General features: G+C 38.5%; 3 protein-coding genes across 5 annotated transcripts; 1 reads left to right on the top strand and 2 right to left on the bottom strand.

Moving 5' to 3' along the window:
- Positions 1-8,471: 8,471 nt before the first annotated feature.
- On the bottom strand, positions 8,472-9,466 carry LOC6577432. Its single transcript, XM_002003363.4, has 2 exons — positions 9,357-9,466; positions 8,472-9,075 (listed from the first exon to the last, which is right to left on the bottom strand). The coding sequence occupies exon 2, from the start codon at positions 9,065-9,067 to the stop codon at positions 8,750-8,752; it is 318 nt and encodes a 105-aa protein (XP_002003399.1). The 5' UTR covers positions 9,068-9,075; positions 9,357-9,466; the 3' UTR covers positions 8,472-8,749.
- Positions 9,467-10,062: 596 nt separating this feature from the next.
- On the top strand, positions 10,063-11,087 carry LOC6577433 (protein UXT). The gene has a single exon (XM_002003364.4). The coding sequence runs from the start codon at positions 10,292-10,294 to the stop codon at positions 10,739-10,741; it is 450 nt and encodes a 149-aa protein (XP_002003400.1). The 5' UTR covers positions 10,063-10,291; the 3' UTR covers positions 10,742-11,087.
- On the bottom strand, positions 10,902-21,180 carry LOC6577434 (golgin subfamily A member 6-like protein 6). 3 transcript variants are annotated; one of them, XM_002003365.4, is made up of 12 exons: positions 20,014-21,177; positions 19,577-19,909; positions 19,075-19,233; positions 17,873-18,139; positions 17,573-17,804; positions 17,383-17,483; positions 17,177-17,314; positions 12,333-12,489; positions 12,051-12,256; positions 11,711-11,979; positions 11,326-11,635; positions 10,902-11,260 (listed from the first exon to the last, which is right to left on the bottom strand). In XM_002003365.4, the coding sequence occupies exons 1-12, from the start codon at positions 20,593-20,595 to the stop codon at positions 11,075-11,077; spliced, it is 2,940 nt and encodes a 979-aa protein (XP_002003401.2). In that variant the 5' UTR covers positions 20,596-21,177; the 3' UTR covers positions 10,902-11,074. The 3 variants fall into 3 exon arrangements, with proteins under 3 accessions (XP_002003401.2, XP_015021152.1, XP_015021151.1); XM_015165666.3 differs by lacking the exon at positions 10,902-11,260 and having other exon boundaries at positions 11,524-11,635; positions 11,700-11,979; positions 20,014-20,951; XM_015165665.3 differs by lacking the exons at positions 10,902-11,260; positions 11,326-11,635; positions 11,711-11,979; positions 12,051-12,256; positions 12,333-12,489 and adding an exon at positions 16,806-17,099 and having other exon boundaries at positions 20,014-21,180.

The raw sequence follows: 21,180 nt of genomic DNA on the forward strand, positions 1-21,180 counted from the left end.
TGCTTGGCCTGCGCAACATTTAACGACTGTTTTCTTTTATATTTTGTCGCTCATAAAATTACAGCCATACGCATATTGTTTTCTTTTCTTGTTTTATTATTATTAATTGGCCGCAACTGCAGTCGGCCAGTTTATCTGCATGTCTGCGGCGGCCCACGTAATCACACAACCAGATTGGCCATAAAAAGTGTGTCCTCAGCTAGGTGCAGCTGGCTGCCTGCCTGGCTGGATGGCTGGTTGGCTGTTTGGCTGTTTGGACATGGCTATGACATCAACGGCGGCATCAGCTCGACTCCTTAATTGTTACATCTCGATAAGAGGCTCAGATCGAAAGAATGAATTAATTAATGAATATTGCATTGCAATCGACACAGACGAAATAAGCCAAAGCGCTGCCAATTGGCTTCCAATTGGAGGCGCGTTCAGCCAGCTCGAACTTCAACCCACCAGCCATGGCAAATAGACGCCTTTGTTCTTTGTCCAAAAACTTGACTTGAATGAATCATTGTGCACACAAACTCGTAAATCCCAGCCAGCCAAAGTCGACAAAAATCAACAACAACAACAAAGTGCTTATAACAGAAACACAAAATAAATGAGCCAAACTATGAATGGGTTTGGTTGCCCTATAGTTGCTTAAAGGGGTATCTGTGAATATGCTTAAGTTGAATGAAAATTCATTATTTTACTAACGATAAGAATATAAATTAAAGTCGTAATCATAAATGAAATATTAGCTTAATTATTTAAAATTTATATTTAAAAATGTTTAATATAATATGTAAAAAAAATATAATAATCTACTATACAATTTTTTAATATCTAAACTATAAAGCTAAACTTATTATATATTTTTCTTTTTTAAATAAATAATGCTTAAATTGAGTGAATTATAATATAATTAATTATTTCTTTGACAGCAAATTTTTGCAAAATTTGATTTTTCTTCTAAAAATAACACTATATACTTTCCTAGAAATATTATTATTTTTTTTTTTTAAGGAAGACTAACTTTGTAAAATACTAAATTATTTGCATTTGCAATTTGATATATGATTTATAATTAATAGACTAAATTTAAAAAAATACATCAAATATTGAAAATCAATATGGAATATAAGATATGTATATTTTATATTAATATAAAATGAACGGAGACTAATGACAAGTTGCTTAAAAAAAACTACATTTAGTTATTTTAGCCCCGATCGTGAATTGACATAATGCACTTCCAGAAAGTTCTTTTCATTTACAGCATAGGCAATTCAAAAGTCGTATACCGCATATAGTTAAAGCCGAGCATGATTCTGGAATTGCTGTTGTTCTACAACTCAGCTCAGCCAAGCGTTGCATTTTTGGTCAATTACATTTTGTCGCGCGGGTGGCTGCCACTGGCCCAGTCGCTGTTTGGCCGTTGGGCTATTCGACTTTGCCCAGTCAATTGGGGGCGTGGCATATTGTAGATATGTACATGTTGTCATGCAACGTCGGCGCACCGGAAATGTGCATCCGTTTTCGGCTGCAACTAAATGCAAACATTTTGTTTGATTCTATAACAAATGAGCTCCAAATTGGAGTTGGCAAATCTTAAACCGTTTCTGTGTCAAATCGTAAGCCGAGCCATCCGCAGCCCAAATTTGGTCAGAGTTAGAGCTGAGACATTGCGTACATCAGCACTTGGGGCAGATGCAACGCTTCGTTGCGCCGGACACTTGCAAGCAACAAATTGCAAAAATTGCAACAATCCGCAGGCAGCAAATGCCAACTAGCCAAAGTTGGATATTATCGCTGTCCTCTGCAGGTCTAATAGTTTCTGAGCTTTCGAAATTTATTCCGTATGACAGATAATATTACTGCAGTAAAAGTAGTAGTGAGAATTGAAAAAGAAGAGAAGTAGTACCCTATTGTATTTAGCCTTCAAAGTACATTGATTGTAGATATATGTCAAGTTAATAGTAGTATATGTAATTAACTAGTAATGGTAGGTAGTAAATGAGGTAGAATTAGTATTAGGAGAGGAGTAAAATAATTAGTTACATCCGAAGTATTAAATGAAAGAGTAGTAGAAAAAATAGTAGTACAAACATAAGAAGAAGTAGTATAAATAACAGCATGAGAAGAAGAAATAGTAGTAGAAGTATAATGAAATGAAATGTTGAATTAGTAGTAGAAGTAACTAGAGAAGAAATAGAAGTAGAAGTAACCGTAGCAATATTTGTAGAAGACCTAATACCAGAAGTTAAAGGAATTAGTAGTAGGAGTAGTCAAAATAGTATTAAAGCAATCGTAAAAGCTATATTTGAAGGAGTATACGGTATTGTTGTAGGAGTAGTTAAAATAGTAGTAGAACTAACAGTAGAGAAGCTATAGTACCAGAAGTACGAGGTATTAGTAGTAGGAGTATCCAAATAAATGTTGCTGGAGAGAGCTACTAGAAAATGAGTTAATTCATGCTGAATATAGTTTTAGTATATGCTAAATATTGAAAAAAGGTTGGACTATAATTATATCAGACTGTTATTCAATGTAATCACAATCAAGCCTTATGTTTAGGGGCACTGTAAGAGTACAATACTTCTTTAGTCTACCATACGCCTCTCCTACCTCCACGTTATTATTGTTATTGTTGCAGTGCTTCAATCAGACATTCCGTCAGTTTGTCAATGCGTCGTTCACGTGTGGAAATCATTGCAGCCAATGTGCATTATTTCTGATTCACCTCTGCTTTTGTTTGCGACGATACTCTGTATTTATCGAAGAGAAGCTCAGCAAAGAGTGGTTTGATTGGGAGTGTGTGTCGAATATATGTTGAAGACTTTGAGGGGCTAAGTTGATTATGGCAGAAGTAGTCTATCATAAATTTATGAGACTATCTATAAGGAGAAGTTATATCTCTCTGTAGCATCGACTAATTATTGATATAACAATATTTACTCAATACAGGGTATCTGCTGGTCTAATACACATTGCAGCTCCTACAAATGTTGCGTTGCTTTGTTTGTGTGTCTTTGAGATCTTCGCGCATAGCTGCATCCGAATACAATTGTGTAATAATTCTGTGGGCATGTTTCGAGTCCGACTTGGTCTAAAAACGTGATGCAATTAAGCGTTTGAGATCTGAGAGATTGAGTGGAAGGCACTTTAAATGGATCCGTATGTGTCTGTGAGTGTATATATGTATACATGTGTATGCGTAGAGGAAGTGTGAAAAAGGGTAAGCAAAGCTATGATTATCGTACGTGTTCTTGTACTTAATCTGGTAATCAATTTTTTCCACTTTTATTATTATTTTTTTGATTGTGAGAATTTTTTGCTCCCCCTGACTCCATGAGTTAATGAACGTTCGGGGAGCATGAGAAAGTTTAGAATAATTCTTAATTACAAAGTAAATGTAACTAATTTGCCTAGCTGAGCTTCATATTGAAGGGAAAGAAGGCGAAGAACAATAGAAGTTTCGCTCATGAATATAATCTTAGCTTACTCCACATTTCGTCCCAAGCAATTGGGACAGGGACCACCCATAACTCAAGATCACAGTCGCAGCCCAATTGGCGCACATTGAACCCAAGTACCAAATACCAAATACCTGAGCAGCTAACCCAGAAAAGGTAGCGTTTGCCAAAAAAGAATGTCATCTATAAAATTTCATTGTAATTTTCTATTTTCATTACGGAAATCAACGACAACAATTGGAATACGCACATTATTTGCTTGGTATCATTCTTTAGCGGCTTAAACGTATCGTGCCATTCGCGGAAAGGAGGCGTGCTCAACATTTACGTGACAGACAGAGAGGAGGAGGAGAGAGAGAGAGAGAGAGAGATCGAGATACCGACTTGACATAGACATAGATATGGCTAGAGCTGAAGACGATCTCTTTCGATGATCTGCCATGACCAGTGAAAGCAGAACGTAATCAGAAACACTCAGCGCTTCTGATGGAAATAAATAGCTAGTTGAAGATGCCAACAAATTTTAAGTTGAATATAGAAGTGCTAATGCACTTTCAATATATAATATATATGCAAACAATCGAAATTTATTTCAGATTATTATTACTACCATAAAAATTCAATTTTCAGTATTTGTTTTTATATGAACTGAAAATCTTTATGAAGGGTCAATTTTGCTCTAACTAGAATATAAAATATAATAACATAAGGAAAGAGAATGAGAAAGAGAGAGAGAGAGAGAGAGGGAATTATATTTGACATTGAGTTGAAACAGTGAGAAAATTGAACAACATTTTGGTATATGATCTGCAGTGATCTATGCTCAACTTTTCTCCATCTCTGATTTGGAATCCTTTATTTCCTGATGTATCAAAATATTACAAATTAAATAAATAAATGTGAAGCAATCCATGAAATTTCCTTATATTTTATACTATAATTAATTAATTTCTATTCACATTTTAAAAGACGAAGCTAAATATTATCAAACCAACTCTCATCTTATATACCTATGCAGAAAGGTATTTAAGATGAGAGTATTATCACTCCAAAACAAACTCTATACATCAAGTCATCTCACTCTATGCCTTAGCTAAACTACCCCATCGTTAGTGCATCGAAATGCAGAATGATTCCAGCTCCATGACACAGCGCTCTAATTTGTGTGCATGTAATTATTTCAGGTAACTCGGCAGCGATTTGTCGACGATCCGCAGCACTCGCCTCCAAGAGTTGGACGTCGCGACGTTGAGCTGAGAGACCCATTTTGGGCGGAGGGCAATGGCAACATATTAAAAGTAAGTGCCACTTAAGTTTTGCCTAAAACTTTGAGAACTTGCGCAAAAACAAAAACCAAAAAAAAACAAAAAAAACCTCTAAGTACCGAGCGAGTCAGTCACAGTCACAGAGTCTGGCAGTGAAGTGACTCTACTTGACTTCATGCCACACCATGCCACTCGACTGCGCCACATTTGTAGTTATGGGTCGACGACGTGGATCATTCGAAGCGAAGGGAGTACAGACAGACCGAAGGGGACGACAGATGGAGGGGTTTGGACTATGTACTATGTACTATGTGCAATGCAATTTCTAAAACGTGATTCGTGCAAAGACAAAATGCCAGCCTCAGTGGAGCACAACAAAAGACCATTAATATAATTTGTGTCTGGATATTGTGCCACTCTCCAAATTGGCTGCATTTGCCCCAAAGACTAGCGAGCGTTCCTCGGCTCGTCCTAAACGATTATGACGGGGGCAGTTCGGCTGCTGTCCGCTCCGCTCCGGCTTGAATGCCAACAGTTTTCATATCGCATTGTTTACTCTGCTTGGGCTTCCTTCCCAATTCTCAGTTCCCAGCTTCCCATTCCAGATCAAATGGGCCGCTGACACGATCGTGTCGTCGCCCTCGGTATTATAGCGTGGGCGTGTGTGGGCTTTTACTTGTATTTATTTAGCGGATTCGACGAAATGACCAGACAATTGCCTCGCAGTCGCTTAATTTTTATTGCCAAACATCCGAATTGGGCTTAATAGGAACTAATGGCGCAGTAGCTCCCCCCAGGGACAGATAAATCAATATAGACAAATGTACTCACAACAAAGCAACAAGCGTTGGTGTTTGGCTATTCACGTGCTGATTGGAGATTGGGGGATTGTGGAGGAGGGCTTGGCGATGGAACTGACCGATTTGTAAAAGTCGTGCTAAGAATTCATTCTATAGATTTTTACTTTACCTATTCCGTTTGTGACGTTAGTTCTGCTTTACTTCTTTGCTCCTATTTTCTTATTCCTTTTTTTTCTAGTTTAACTTTCGCATTTCTGTATTAATTTTTTCATATGCCTTTTCCTCTCCCTCTCTCTCACACTCTCGCTCTCTATCCCCATCTTTATATCTCATTCTATCTTTCTCTCTCTGCCCCTCTCTCACTCTCTCTCTCTATCAATCCATATCTCTTGTCCTCCTTTTTCCAATGTTCGTTAGTATTTTGTACTATTTTGACTAGACCTTTTTCCTCTCCCTATCTCTCTCTTTCAATCATTATTATTATCACTTTCTGCCTCTCATTCTATCGTATCTCTATAGCTCTCTCCAGATGCATCTCTATCACTTGAAACTTATTTCGTTTCTCTATCTTATCTTCTCTCTCTCTCTCTCTCTCTCTCTCTCTCTCTCTCTTTAAAGCTTCCTTTTAATCTTGCTTAAAACAATAAATCAGGTGCTTCATTCAATTATAACCGCAACTATAAATAATATTCGCTGCAAAGCTTCGCCCTTTCGCAACTCTCTCCCTGATTTCTGTGTCTTTCTCTGCTGCAAGCATTCATATAGAAAAGTGCTCTTCATTTGCTATGCTTACAAAATATAAAACCAAAGTCGCCAGCAAACTGGAATGTGTCCTTATAGGTGGTCACATAGCAAGGGCTTATCTGCTTGCTAGCTTTTTCCTTAACTTCGATTCGAAGAACCTTTCAAATGAGGCAACAAATCAGTGACAAGAACAAAACGCTGCGGTTACCAGCGAATTCAGTCATAAACTAAATGAACGAACCAAGACAGAGAGACAGAGTGAGCTAGAGAGAGAGAGGGGGGAACAGGTTCGGCCCAGACCCTAGTCCGGTCTGGCCTGGCCTGGTATCATAAAGAAAAAGTCTTTATGAGACGCCTGGCTAGATGACAACGTTGCCGGCTGACGGCGATTGCGTTTGATGATAATGAAGACCTTGCGACAATATGCTCACTTGCGTTGATCCGTTGCCTAATGATGGGAGTCATGATGGGGATGGGGATGATGGTGTAGCAAAGTGTGGACCACACGCATTGGGCCAAGAACTTGGGCTTGTGTGCTGCTGCCTGCTGCATGTGGCAAGCATGTTGGTTGGCATTTTATTTGTAAATTTTTTGTTGTTGCTGCTGCAGCGCACTTTCATTTTCAGTGCGCCCCGTCGCATAATTAATTGCGACCGAAAGTGGACAACAATTTGAGCAGCCGTCGCAGAAAGTAAAATGCGCGCCAAAGGAACAACGAACCTGTCCAACACACAAAAATAAACCGGATCATCAATAGCAGGCTAAGAGCTGGACGATGGACGGTGGACGCTGGGATGCTGAGAGATGGGTGCTGCATGAAGCTGGGCAACTTTCTTCTTGCTGCGGCAGTTGCTGCTGCTTCTGACACACTAAACTGACGCAACGTGCCGCAACAAGTGCAGAGCATTCGCCACATTTCTGGCTGCCACATGGGACGCCCACGAGACGGCGACGGCGGCGGCTTCCTGCCGAGAAAAAGTGGCAAAGACTGTGGCATAAATGAAAATTAAGCATGTTTATGGCAAGTATGCGAAAAGGTGCAACAAGCATTGATCGGGGGCAGGCTGCCTTGTGCCTTGTTCATGCCTCATTCACACGCATACTTGAGGAGGCAGCGTTGAGGCGATGGAGCCAGGGAAAGAGGGGAGGGGGGGGCATGACAGAACCAGTTTAATGGCGCATGAAATTTCACCGAAAAATCAGCGAATCTGCGTCTAGCTAAGGTGGCAAACGTTGCAGCATTTAGTTGCTGTTGTTGTTGCTGTAGCGGGCGGGAGGCGTGGCACAGCAAGTTGATTTGCTTAAAAGAAATTCACTTTCCTTTGGGTTTTTACATTTAGTTGTTGTTGTTGTTGTGGTTGTTTTTGTTTTCAAATGCGATCGCCACGCGAAAAGCAAAGGCAAAGAAGGTCACGTCGTTGTAGATCATGAGGATTCGACAAGACCCAGGCGAGTCGCAATTCGAGAGTTGCGACTAGCGACTAGTGACTCTGTGGAAGCTGGTCAAAGCCAAAAGCCAGCCCGAGTCTAAGTCTAAGGCTAACAAACCCAAAAAGCAAACACAATTGAATGCAACTTGCATTCGCAATGAGCGAAAAATACTTTTAATGAAAGTTGGCACTTTGCTTTCGGCTGTGCTTCTTCTTTCTCTCTCTCTCTCTCCCTCTCCCTCACTCTCTCACATTTTTCATTTTTTTTTTCTCACTCGTTTTTGGGGTTTTTCAGTTTTTGATTTGTGGCAGGCGACATGGAAAATGACAAGGAAAATGTTGCTTCATTGCATTGTGGCTACGTTTGGCTGACTCCAAAAGAGTCAACGTGCAGTTGGCCAAAAAATGTTTTTTTTTTTCCTTTAATTTTTTTATTTTTTATTTTTGTAGCCTTTACTAATTGGCTGAAGAAAAATTTGACTAGATTTTATTTGGCATCGAGATGTTCTAGTTTTTGACTATGATTTCCTACACTAAAACTATAATTTATATTTATAGTTACATATTTTATTTTCTATAATTTTTATTTTTTACTTCCATGATATATATACTTTATTTATATATTTAAAAACTGTAATATTTTAAATATATTTTATTCCTTACACTTGAATTTCAATTTAAATGTTGCTTTTATTTTATTTATATTTTTTATTTATTATATATACACTCCCCATATTTATCTCAATATTTAATATTCTAGATTAAAATTTTATTCATAAATATTTTCATTTTCAACATTTAATTATTTGGTTAGCTTTTGTTTTAGTTGCACATATGTGGAATGGACTATCAGTTCTGTATTACTATAGGTACATATTAATTAGAGATCCTTTCTGTATTGTGTACTAAGAGGTCTAGGAGGCTACCATACGTGTGTGTGTGTGTATGTGTCGAAAGTCACCGTCTTAAGCATGTTACAAGTGTGTGCGAAGTGTTAATGAGCAAGGTGTGTGTGTGTATGTGTGATCGGCGTGATAGTGTAGCGACGATACTCCGGATTATTCATCATCGCCATACGGCCGATTATTATGCATCGCTGACCAGCGGGGCATTTGGGAGAGTGCCCAGAACGGGACGCTCAGCATGAGGACATGAGGTATCCAGCCAAGTATGATCTTCTTGCCGGTGGACAGGCGAAACCGAGGTGGTCCACAAACGGGCATGTGGCGACGCACTTGCTGCATCTGGCTGGCATAGCCAGTGCCAACAGCTGTCCTAACTCCACCGATCCAAGGCTGGCTCCAAGCCTGACCATTGGGCACAGACGTTCGTTTGATGGGATCCATCAAAAGGTTGCTCAAATGTGTAAGATTCATCTTTAGTGCTGCGAATAACATAAAATCTATATTAATAATAATGGAAATAAATATAAGAATATACAAAATTGGAAAAACCTCTGAAAAATCTTGATAGCCAAATACAAAAAAATTTATATTTAAAAAATATGTTTTTATAAATTTCAGAAAATACAAAATTGGAAAAATCCTATAATAAAAATGTATATAACTAGTGGGGGAAAAAAACAATTCCTGAAAAATGAATAGAGAGCAAACGAAAAAAAAAAACAAAAATCTTTTTAAACTTGTGGAATAAATGAAAACTTACTAAAAATTTTAACGCCTTATCGAAGCTGAATTCGAATATCTAATGAAGATTCAGGCAAATGAATACATAGCACAAGGCCTGGTGAATAGTCGAAGCCTACTGAGATTTTGTTTATGACAACAGGAAACATTTCGGAGGGTTCAAATGCGCAATGCGCAAAGGTTAAGCATTAAAAATGCTAATGAAAGAGTTTCAGCTGCCGACTGTCTGTCGCCAGCGGGGGCTTTCTTTATGCCAGTTTAATTTGCGCCCGACAATGTTGCAAATAATAAAACAAAGGCAAAATAAATATCCCAAAAAGACGCTGAGAAATTATTACATTTGCCATTGCGTGCGCAAACAATTGACTTTTTTCGCCTCTCGCGACAGCTATCAGCGGCACGAGCAGAGATCAGTTGATTACATAAAAGCAAGTGAAAATGGAATGCTTGAGACGACTGTAGGGTCGTGCGACTTAGCCGAAAGCCAGATTATGCTTAAGTAGGCTTAATTGTCACTCAACCGCAATTTTCAATAATCAATTTATAGTTGTACTATATAAATAAAGTTGCTGAAACCTTGAGGTTGTTGCATTGGCTAGATCAAGCTCTGCAAATATCGATTACATATTTCAAATGTTCCGCGCGGAAGTAGCTTTTGCTATCGGTATTGTCCGACCGCCACATTTTCGGTAACAGCTGTTCTGTTATGGTTCACTTAACAGTATCAGATTTAATCAGCTATTAAAAGCATCTACCGCAATGTTGTGAGGAACTTAATTTAATAAGTTATCAAATATTGTCACAAACTAATCTCAATACTTTACTTAGTTTATCAAGTGTAATAAATCACTTCTTAGGCATTAACCTTTTCTGCTGCTGTTAAGTGTTTAGGGTGCCCATAATTATTTTTAACAGCTTTTGTGCCAAGTTACAAAGGCAAAACAAATCAAAACAATGCAAGACCTAGAAGCACATAAAGCGCGTATAACGCAGCTTGAGGAATTTATTAATGATGTGCTCAAAGAAGACCTAAATCGCCTTGAAAAGTGCCTGAATGATTTCAACGGAGAGGTCATGGAGTATGTCCAGTTGAAGAACACGCTGCAAACATTTGGCGAGCACATGCCGGACGGCTACAAGACCCAGGTTAACATTGGCAGCAACGTTTTCATGCAGGCGCGGGTAAAAAAAATGGACAAAATACTGGTCAATGTAGGTAAGGAGCTTTTCCTGGAAATGAGCATGCAGGAAGCGATCAACTTCAGTGATGTCCGCATCAAAATCTTGACCAAACAGGCGGACGTAGTGCGCGAGGAAAGCGTGAAGAAGCGTTCACAAATCAAAATGGCGCTGATAGCCATCAGTGAGCGGGAAAAGCTGCTGCAGCAGCAGGATGAAAGATAGTTGGAGATATTTAACAAAGGGGCTTTGGGCGGCTAGTGTTAGAAACGCTGTTTTTGTATTTATATTTACATTGATATCGATATAAATGTGAATCTATTGACAGTCAAAAACTCAAGCGCAACTATTTAAAAATTATTTGTAAATGATGTACAGATTTCAATTAATCTTACTTATCAAAATGTTAATTTATTTAAAAAATTACAACTGTCAATTTACATCTGTTGGCCAAATGTGTGTTTAAAAAAACGCGTATTAAACAGAATTGTAAAAAGTATGAATATTACAGTACATGTAATAAACTAAAACTCGAAGAGAGATGAATTAATATGATTCTCACAACATGCTAGATGCTGACTCTGTGTCATTCAATTGCCAACATTGGGTCGATTCGGTATTTAAATTTTGACTGGATTGCATAGATTTAATAATGGACAAATCCAGCGAATTGCTCTTCAGCGCTTGACACTGTGCAGAGAGACGCTGTGCCGTACAGGACATAAACCTCAAGCGATTGGCCATCTGTAAATTGAAGTAGAGAATCAGCCAAAATATGATCAAGTTGATTAAATGGCTTTGGCACTCACCTCGTCGCTCACCGCCTGACTCCTGCATAAGACGCCTTCTGGATGGGGAGGGGGGCACGACGACGTTTCAAAGCGGCTATTCACTGCATTCTTAACACGTTGCATCTCCGACTCGAGCTGGGAGTAGTCGCTGTATAGGCGCCGGTACTCCTCGCATAGACGCTGATTCTCTTCCAGCAACAGGTTGATGTGCTCCTCGGCACGGTTAATGCACTGACGCATCGCTTCGTCTGATCGAATCTGCGCATCCTTCCACTTGCGGAACGACTCAATGATCTGTTGCTGCTGCTCGTTTACGTTGGTCTGCTGTCTACAGAGTGGAATTTGATACTGGTTAGGATTCGTTACGGACAACGTTATCGGATCCACCGTACCGCATACATACTTCAGCTTGAGCTGCATCTGTTTGCATTCGTTGGCAACGGCGCGCATTTGTTGCCGGATATCGTCGTTGGCCTTGCACAAACGGTCCAGAGTTTCCTTATGCTGACGCTCCTCCTGCTTCAGATGGCATTGCATGTCGTGCAGCAGGCAGCGTGATTTCTTGAGATCCTGTTCTTTGCATTTCAGCTGCTCGTTCAATGCTCGATCCTTACCACAGAGCTCGGCGTCTTTGTCCTTCAGTGCAGTGATCTCGGCGCACAGTGAATTCCGCTAGGCCCACAAAACATATTATATGGCATTATCATTTTGGCTGGATGCTCTATGGCTACTAGTGTACTCACCTCAGCATTGAGTTCCTGCTGGCACTTTTCCAATGAGCATAGACGCTCTTTCAGGCTTTTCACTTCCTTATGCGCTCGCCGCAGCTCCTTGCACTGATCCTCATACATTTGTATTGTTGCTTCATTATTTGCAGTTGCCTTCTGTCGCTCGTATTCCTTTGCCTCGAGCAAACTAGCGATTTGCAGAACTTTCTGCGAGTCTTCACCTGCAGTAAGTGTGATATATACATATGCATATATATATATATATATATATATATATGCTTGACAAAAGAGCCTTACAATTTTGTTGCCTCAGTAATGAAATTTCATCCTTGAGTCTGTTAGTCTCATTTAAATCGACGTAACCGTTCAACGTATTGCGCAGCTCACAGATTTCAGTATCACGTTCCTGCAAAACGACCCGCAGACTTTCTATTTGGCAAACCAGTCGTTCGTTCTGAAATTGGAGTACAAATTTGAATATACAGTGCTATGATATTTATTTATATAAATACAAATAACATAATAAATATATACAATATATACACTTATGCATATATAAATAAAAATTATATACACATTAATTTTAATAAATTATTGAATGGATTTTAATAAAAACAAATAATAATAATAATAAATATATATATGAATATGATGTTTACACAGTTAGTAAGTGCTATTATGGGGGGAATAAATGCTTGTAAGAAAAGAGCTGAAAAATTGCTATAAAAATGTATGTATATATGAATTTATCATTAGACATTATAGCAAGAAAAATTTAAGAGAATGTAGTCAAATATAAAAAAAAAAATAAATAAATAAATAATTAAATAAGAAAATTCAAAATTAGTACAAAAAGATAACTTAAAATATATAAGTTAACGTTTGGTAATAAATATCCTGTAATTAAAAAAATAAAAAACACATATAACAAGCTCTTATCGTTAGTAACTTCTATTTCAAGCTCTAACTTGCAGTTCCAGTTCATTTGTGACAATTCGTGGCGGTTCCTCTTGGGAACTTTGTTCCATTTCCTTTGCCATTTGCTGTTCGTTCAGTTGTTGTTGTTGCTGCACCTGTTCGGTTAGCTCCTCCAGATCACGCCGAAACTCCTCAATAACGCTCAGATAATTATCTCTTGTGGCTTGCAACAGTTCCGCTTGAGTCTGGCAATAGAGCAGCGTGTGCTCTAATTGTCTTCGATGTGGACAATCCTCACCGGGATCAGCCTACAAATGGCAGGATAGTTCAATCCTGTATAAGCTAAGGCTAAACAATTGACTTACCATATTCAGCCCTGCGCTGACCGATTTCAGATCCCAAACACAATTGATATAAACAACTTTTTCTCTTGTTCCTTCTGGTCTTTCGATTGCTTGTGGTGTCAAATGATTTTATGGATGCCTTCGTGCAGCTCGCTCAAAATATTTATAAATGCCTTCATTACCATTCCATTTCAGTCCAATAATATTGCTATTAAAACTTTGTCACGGAAATAAAAGCAAATCACATTTCGTACTTGCGGGTGGCCCCAGCCACTACAAAACAGAGAATAGAGAGAGAGACAGAGACAGAGAGAAAAAAAATTTGATGGCAAAGTTTCACGTTTCCAATTCTTTAGCACTTTGCACTGCTCTGTCCCGCCCCGCCCCACAGCACTCGTTTGTCTGACTTCAATAGTTTTTATAGATATGTATTATGAAATTGACTGTTTGACACGGATTTTGGGAATCAACATTCGTGCGTTCGATACGAAATTATATCGTCGAACGCGCTCCAAAGTTGAATCGGCTCGAATGCATGGCTGCGCGCACTTATAACACCTTTAAATGTCGTTTATATGCTCCACTGGGCTTACACATATGTATATATTTTATTTAATTTCACGTGAAAATCGATTACCGAGAGGTTTGTTTTAAAGGAAAGCTCTCAAGTCAGAGTTGGTCTTTAATGTTGAAATTTTAGATGATATAAATATTGGTTTGAATAAAATTAGTAGTTTAAAAAAATGGTATATATGTATAAATAGAGATATTATTCGTAATACTATAGGCAAATTTAAAATGCATTTTAAAACGAATTGCAATTGTCTATGTGTATTTTAATTTTAATATTAAATTCTCCAATTCATTTTTATATTTTTATTTTTTATTTTTTATTTTATATTTTATTACATTTAAAAGACAGAAAAAAAAAAGTTTTTTTTTTTCGTCTAACATCAAATTTCATGTAAATAAGTGCATAATATTCATTATATTTTATATTTTAATATTTATTGTATATGAAAACAGAAATAAAATACAACTGTTTTTGGTTTTTTTGAAATATGTTGTATAAAATATAATTAAAAATTATAATTAAAAAGGTTTTTTTTTTTTTTTTTTTTTTTTTTGGCTACGATCTAGATTTAGGTGTTTATAAAAGTGATCTATCAGTTAAAATAATCGTTTTATAATAAATATTTATTATAAACTGAAAGTCGAGCTTCACGAATTTAATGGACACTTTAATTCGAACCATCACCCAACAAGTTTACATAGCTGTGTTCTATGTCAAATTATTTCCCAGACACTCACACACATACATGCTTAATAGCGACAATTGATGTATTAATAAAGTTTCGTGTTGCTGTCTGTCGTCAGTCAGTTCGTTTTATAAACTTTACTCGGCATTTCCACCCCATTCGAGCACCTTCATTTGCAGGTATTTACTTTTCAGCTAGCACTTGAAAACAATTTGCACTTTTGGCCAAGTTTGTAGTTTGTAGTTATGTTTTTTTTTTTTTTTTTTTTCTGTGTTGGCAATTGAAGGATAAACTTTGTTTAATTGCACACGTATCCGTTTGGCATCAGCGACGCGTCCTTCTCGTTGTCCTGCCACCTGGTGAATATTATCGCCTCACCCAGACACTTCACTTCGTTGCCAAAGGAGTGCAGACATACAGCGAATAATATCGAAGTCGTCGTCCTCTTTAGGAAGAAGTTGGCAGCGTGGGGGGCGTGGCAGTTGGCAATGTTGGTTGCGGGTGCAGCTAATTAAGGCACGTAAACTGTTTGTTTTATGTCTTGATTTAGTGTGGTCCGACACCGCTGTTGATTATTATATTTGCCGATTTCATATTTCTGTAGTGGGTTTTCGGTATTTCATATTCCGTATTCCGTATCCAGTATTCCGTATGCCGTATTCAGTATTCGGCTTACTGTTTTCCCCGACAAGCCTGATTTGTTTCACGCGAATAAACAGCAACGTTGACGTTGAGCTTTGGACTACTCCGGCGACCATTCGGCTGCCTTTGGCTGATAGCTTGCTGTCAGGTTAACTTATCGCTCTCTCTTTCACTCTCCCTGTCTCTGTCTCGCTGTCTCCCTCTTCTCTTTACTCTTCCCTCCTGCTGTCATGCTCATCGATATGCATATCAGTGCTCGCACAGCTCGCGTGTCGATTGTGGGTAAATAAATAACACGAAACCTATTTCTGCTAGGGACTAATGTAGAGAGGGGCAGAGGGTGACGGGGAGTACAGGGTATAGGGAGTCGGTAGGCAGCTTAACCGCTTTTCAGGGTTCACTACGATTGCAGTTGAACTCATCGGAGTTCCAAGCGATTTGTATTTGTCCAATAGAGTAAGTCTTCGCTTCGACAGGTTACAGATTCGTTTTTTATTTTATTTTATTTTATTTTTTTCATTTTTGTTTTACAAAATATTCAAGTACATAAATCAAGCGACTCAAATGGACTGTCGGGAATTGCAGCATTATATATGTACACACATATACATATAAGGATATAGAGTAGCATATATAACAATGGCATTGCAACTTTATTACATATAATGGTTTGTGCATATATATGAGCGAGGGCTTTATGATAAGTTGAAAATATAGTTTTTAATAAGAGTATATATGACAATTTAAACTAATACTGATACTGGCACTACTGCCATTTCCCATTTAATTAATTGGATACATGATTTCTTCCTAGTATTAGCATCCATCACAAAATAATGATACTAAATTGTTTCAATTTTCGATAAAGAAAAGCTGTCATATTTTATCATATATCTTAAAATATATGTTTATAATTGTATATATATTTTAGTGCTCTTCCGACTTACCTTTAAATTATATTTTCATTGGGCTGAAATGTAAGATCGGCACAAAAATAAGATCAATGCAAAACAGTCTTGATCTGTTAAGCTGGACTGCGAGTAACAAAACAGAACATAATATAAAACATAATATAAGTAAAAAAGGAAAGGAACGGCAGAAGGGAAAAATAAAGAAAAAAGAAGAATGAAAAGGAAGAAGGGGTACGTACAGAAAACACATATTAAACTAATCGAGCAGCAAAGATTGATCGACATAGCCAAGCATTCATGGAAAGATCATAGAAAAGATCTAAGATCTGGCAGCTGCTCTTGATATGCAATAAAAGAATTGAAAAAATACATACATATATAGCATTAATTGGACACCTCTTATCTTAACCAAAAACCTGCATTACTTAAAGCCTAACTAAGCGCTACTTATAAATAGTCTTTTCCAAATTTGATTTCAGACCCAGAAAAAAACCTATCCAATTTCTCTAGCTGCTCTCGTTTAAACTACCATTTGCATGTGTAGCGCTAATTCGCTGTTGCACTTGCATATTGAATGATATATGTACATATTACATATTATATAAATATATACATCATATAGTATACCTGCTCCTTAAGCACATAAACTGAAACAAAATTGCATTTAATTCATTGCAACTCTTGGCTTATGGAATGTTTCGGTATTTTGGCGGGAACTTGATATATTATCATTACATATTATTATGGCTGATAAATATTGATACATTCTAGAAAACTTATGGCTAAAGTTGAATTTTTAGTTAACGTCAACCTTTTATGCTTATGCTAAAACAGGTGTAAAACCTTAACTAAGATAAAAACTAATTTAAGCTAGGCTTCAGCAGCTTCGAGGGGAACAACAATTGCTGTTGTTGTGGGTGTTGTTGTAGATGTCTTTGTTGTTGTCGGCTATGAATCATGGGCAGATGTCTGCGGCTCGCTGTCGCCGGCCTGCATGTACAATCACATTGATAAGCACCGATTCAAGAATCATTCATCATAACAATCTAATTAAAAGCATTACTTACCAATGATTGCAGGTTCTCTGTCTCCTTATTGTTCTCCAGCTGATTTAGTTTTTGATACATTTCCATGATGGCAATGCAGAATGGATTGTCCGACGATTTTTTAGTATAGATCTCCTCATAAGATAGATCACGGCAGCGCTGCCAAACAGAGGGGCAGATAGACAGGGAGTTAAAGGAGCTAGCTAGAATTATATTAATCTGCTTACCAGTTTCGAAAGTAGATCAGCTATTTCCTTCAATACGTGGCTATTTTTCTCATTTATAGCACGCACAGCTTCAAAATCAGAAGTGACATTCAAAAGCTCCACTAGACATATTAAAAATCAGCATAAATATATATACAGATTAATACATGTAGATATGTTTATATAAAGCGGGAGTCCTTTCAGTACTTACATCGTTGTTGGGCCTCTACCTGTTGGCACCTGAAGTTGAGCTTCTTGTTGCACTCGTTGATCGCTATCAGTCGCCGACGCAGTCCATCGATTAGCTGATTATCATACTCATCTTCGGGTCGCTGTGTGCTACAAGCCATCGGCGATTCCAGCTGATCAATATTGCAGTCCAATGCTCGCAGCTGTGAGCGCATATTTTCCAATTTGCGCATTGTTTCGATGCGATCGTTGTTCTACGATGGATGGATGAGACATATCAAGTCAAATTTCTTGCCCAGCGTCCGACTGTTAAATGACTTACAATTCGGTCGATAAAGCAGGAGAGTAGCTTCCGTCTGCACTCCATGGCCTGAAAGTCCTTGGTGCTTATGATACTTATGAATTCGTTCAGCTCCTTGTTCAGCAGGCGCATCAGCTCGTTGGCCTGCTGATCCTTCTCGTTGATATTATCAAACAAACAGCTGTTGCTGTCCATCGTATCGAAGGCCTCCTCGTATTGCTTAACTGCTCGTGTCTTGTTGTTCAATTCTTGGGACATATTTGCCAGACAATCTTGCAGTTCCACCAGCTAAGGAGCATTAACAGAATGTGAATAGGTATATATATATTAGTATGTATTGGAACCTAAAATTTTGTTTTTAAAATGTTGTGAGTAAATAAATAAAATTAAAAAAATATATTCCTATATAAAATGACAGCTTTCAATGCTAAATAAATAAATGTCAAATGAAAAGTTGGCCATGATATTGTATATTCTATATATTATTTTCTATGAAATGCTTTCAATAGATATATAGATATTATTTAATGAAATCAATGTCATAGAGAAAGGGCAAATTGTATTACATTTCTTAAAGCTTAAATTTATTTGACCAATTTTTATTATAATATAATATTATCATACTCAGTCTGTGACGGCTAAAATTAAAAACAAAATTACATCAGCCATGCAGATGGGATTGGCAAATTGGTACGAAAAAAAAGCTTAGCCCTATTTAGTGGCTTGATCAATGCCCAAATTAGATCGTGCCTAAATTGATGGATACGCATTTAAATGTTTTGAAAATGATGTGAATAAAATTCCCTAAAATTTTGCGGTTAATCCATTAGGTCCATATATAACAGTTTTAATAATTTTAAACATCAATATGGGCAGCAGCAAGATCATTTTCAACCTAATGGACTTCCTTAACTCTAAATCTAAAATTCTATTTGTCAACTAAATTTCTACATTTAGCACTGCCAATCCACATTTATAGCTCTATATTTCACACAATTCGTTGATACCTTGTTGATATTGATAGATGCGCAGTTCGAAGATCTGCCAAACCTGTTTTAGATCTAGAAGTACCTAAATTTATATACTGATGACCCTCTCATCTAGCGTTTCAGTTCTAAGCTCCAATTGATCTTCAAAGATCAACTGTATGATCCATATTATGAAACTTCTCACTTTTTGTCCAAGTTATCCTTGTTATAGTCTATCAACTAATTGGAGCTCACCTGCTGATTGAGCTGAGCTATGCATTGATCTTTGAGAATGAGCTTTTGTCGCGCCGTCTGGACCACCTCGTCGAGGGCACACATTTGGGACTGCAGGTGACAGACCTCGTCGTGCTTGGCCGCCACCTCATTGGCCAGAGAGCGCATGCATTTGGTTACCTGTAATCAAATAATGCCAATCAGAAATCGAAATACGATGCTCTCTCAGATAACACAAAACGAAACAAAGTTTATTTCAACAATTAATTGAATCTGAACTCCACACACACACACACACACAACGATATGGAATAAATAAAAACAAAAACGCAGTAAAATGCAAATCAATTATATAACAATTATAGGCGATTGGATTCCTCGAATACGATTTGATCGGAATATGAAACGCGCGGCTTCTCTGCATTAGAACGCCCGGCCTTCTAGAAGAACACAAGATGATGATGGGAAGGAAGCCCCTAGCAGCCCCTGTGGGATAATAAGTGCATCCAATTGCCAAACCTACCTTCTCGGTTTCGCTTTCCGGCCTTGCCTGATCCCCCTGTATGCCCAGTAGCTGATTCACCGTCAACGTCTCCAGGCACATGTCGTCCGTGTTCCAGGTATTGTGATGGAAGGCGTGCTGCACCAGCTTTATAATGGCGCACATATCCTTGCGCAGCTTGCGATTCTCATCCTGGGCCTGCTGCTGTTCACCGCGCACCGATTGGAAACAGTTCATGATCTTCTCGTACGCCTCCACCTCCATGGCCGACATATTGCCAAAAATAATGTAATTGACATGCAGCAGTAGGTCGACCCAATCCTGAAATGTGGCCAGCCGCAGTTTGGTGAATTTCTGGAAAATTGGAGTGGAAATAGTATTCAGGAGCTCAAGGAACTAATGGAAATTTATTGAATTGTATGTTGCTTAGCACTTCCTTCCACCTTCCTAATACCCACCGAATCGCCGCCGCATTGCTCATCCAGGCAATCGATCTCCTTGAGTCGATTTAGGAATAAGTTATTCAGCTCAAAGTTCGTAATGGCCGCTTCGCCGCAAATGGTGCGCAGCTTCTGCAGCTGGTTGTGGTAGTGCTCGGTGCTTGTGAGTGTCGAGCCCGACTTGCTCTCGAGATTGCCGAATCCAACAGACGCGTCACATCCGCCCGACAAGCTGCACGCCGCATAGTGCCTGCATATGTTTGGCAGATCGCTTATGGTGGGGTGTGCTGCACGTGCTGCCGGTGGTGCTGAGCGTGCTGGCTGTGGTGCTGCCACCGCTGGTGGTGGCTGTGCTTGATCTTTTGCCTCCTCCTGTGGTTGTTTCCTAGACTCATCCATTGGCTTCTTTGGCTTTTCATTTTGTTGGTTTGGCTGCTCTTCACACTTCTCCTCCTGCTGCTCCTGCGTCTGCTGCTGCTGTTGGTCCTTTTTGTCCGGCTGCCTATCTAACTCTGGGGGCGGACCACGCGGCGACGATGGCGGCGAAGTGGACAGACCCATTGTCGTGGCATTTAGGCAAAAAACTCGTCGTTGGCTCATCACGAAAACCCTTTTATTCTTCAATTTTTTTTTAGATTACCAAAACAAAAGTAAACAATTTCCGCGAAAGCAAAAAAAAAAAAAAAAACACAAAATAGTTCAAAATAATGCCAATTTGTTGTTGAATTTTAGCCTAGAATCGCTTGTGTAATTAGGCCAAGTGTTCTAGTCTGGTTCGGATCAAAAAGTGAATGGAGACAGTCTCCAAGGCATTGCTAATGCCGTCTGGGCCTGCTACGATTCGATTCGATTTCAATTCCAAAACACACAAATGCAGTTTTCCTCACTGCGAAATCACACTTCACTCTAAGGTCACTAACTTTACACACGCAACCGTTAAAAAAAAAAAAAAAACAATAACAATAACAACGGTGCAACGCAACAAATGTTAATAAAAAATCGGAAAAAAAATATATTTATTCGATTCACCTAACGTTCAGGCGAACCTTGGCTGCGACGCTGACGTCGTTGTGGGCTGAGTCTGCGACTGCGACGGCGACGACGACGGCGACTGCGGCGTCGGCGTGTTCATATCTTTTGTTTGCCGTCTTCTGACGTAGTTTTGTTTATTTTCATAAGTATTCT

The sequence above is a fragment of the Drosophila mojavensis genome, unplaced genomic scaffold, assembly GCF_018153725.1.
Source record: "Drosophila mojavensis isolate 15081-1352.22 unplaced genomic scaffold, ASM1815372v1 contig_36, whole genome shotgun sequence".
In the NCBI taxonomy this organism is placed as follows: Eukaryota; Metazoa; Arthropoda; class Insecta; order Diptera; family Drosophilidae; genus Drosophila; species Drosophila mojavensis.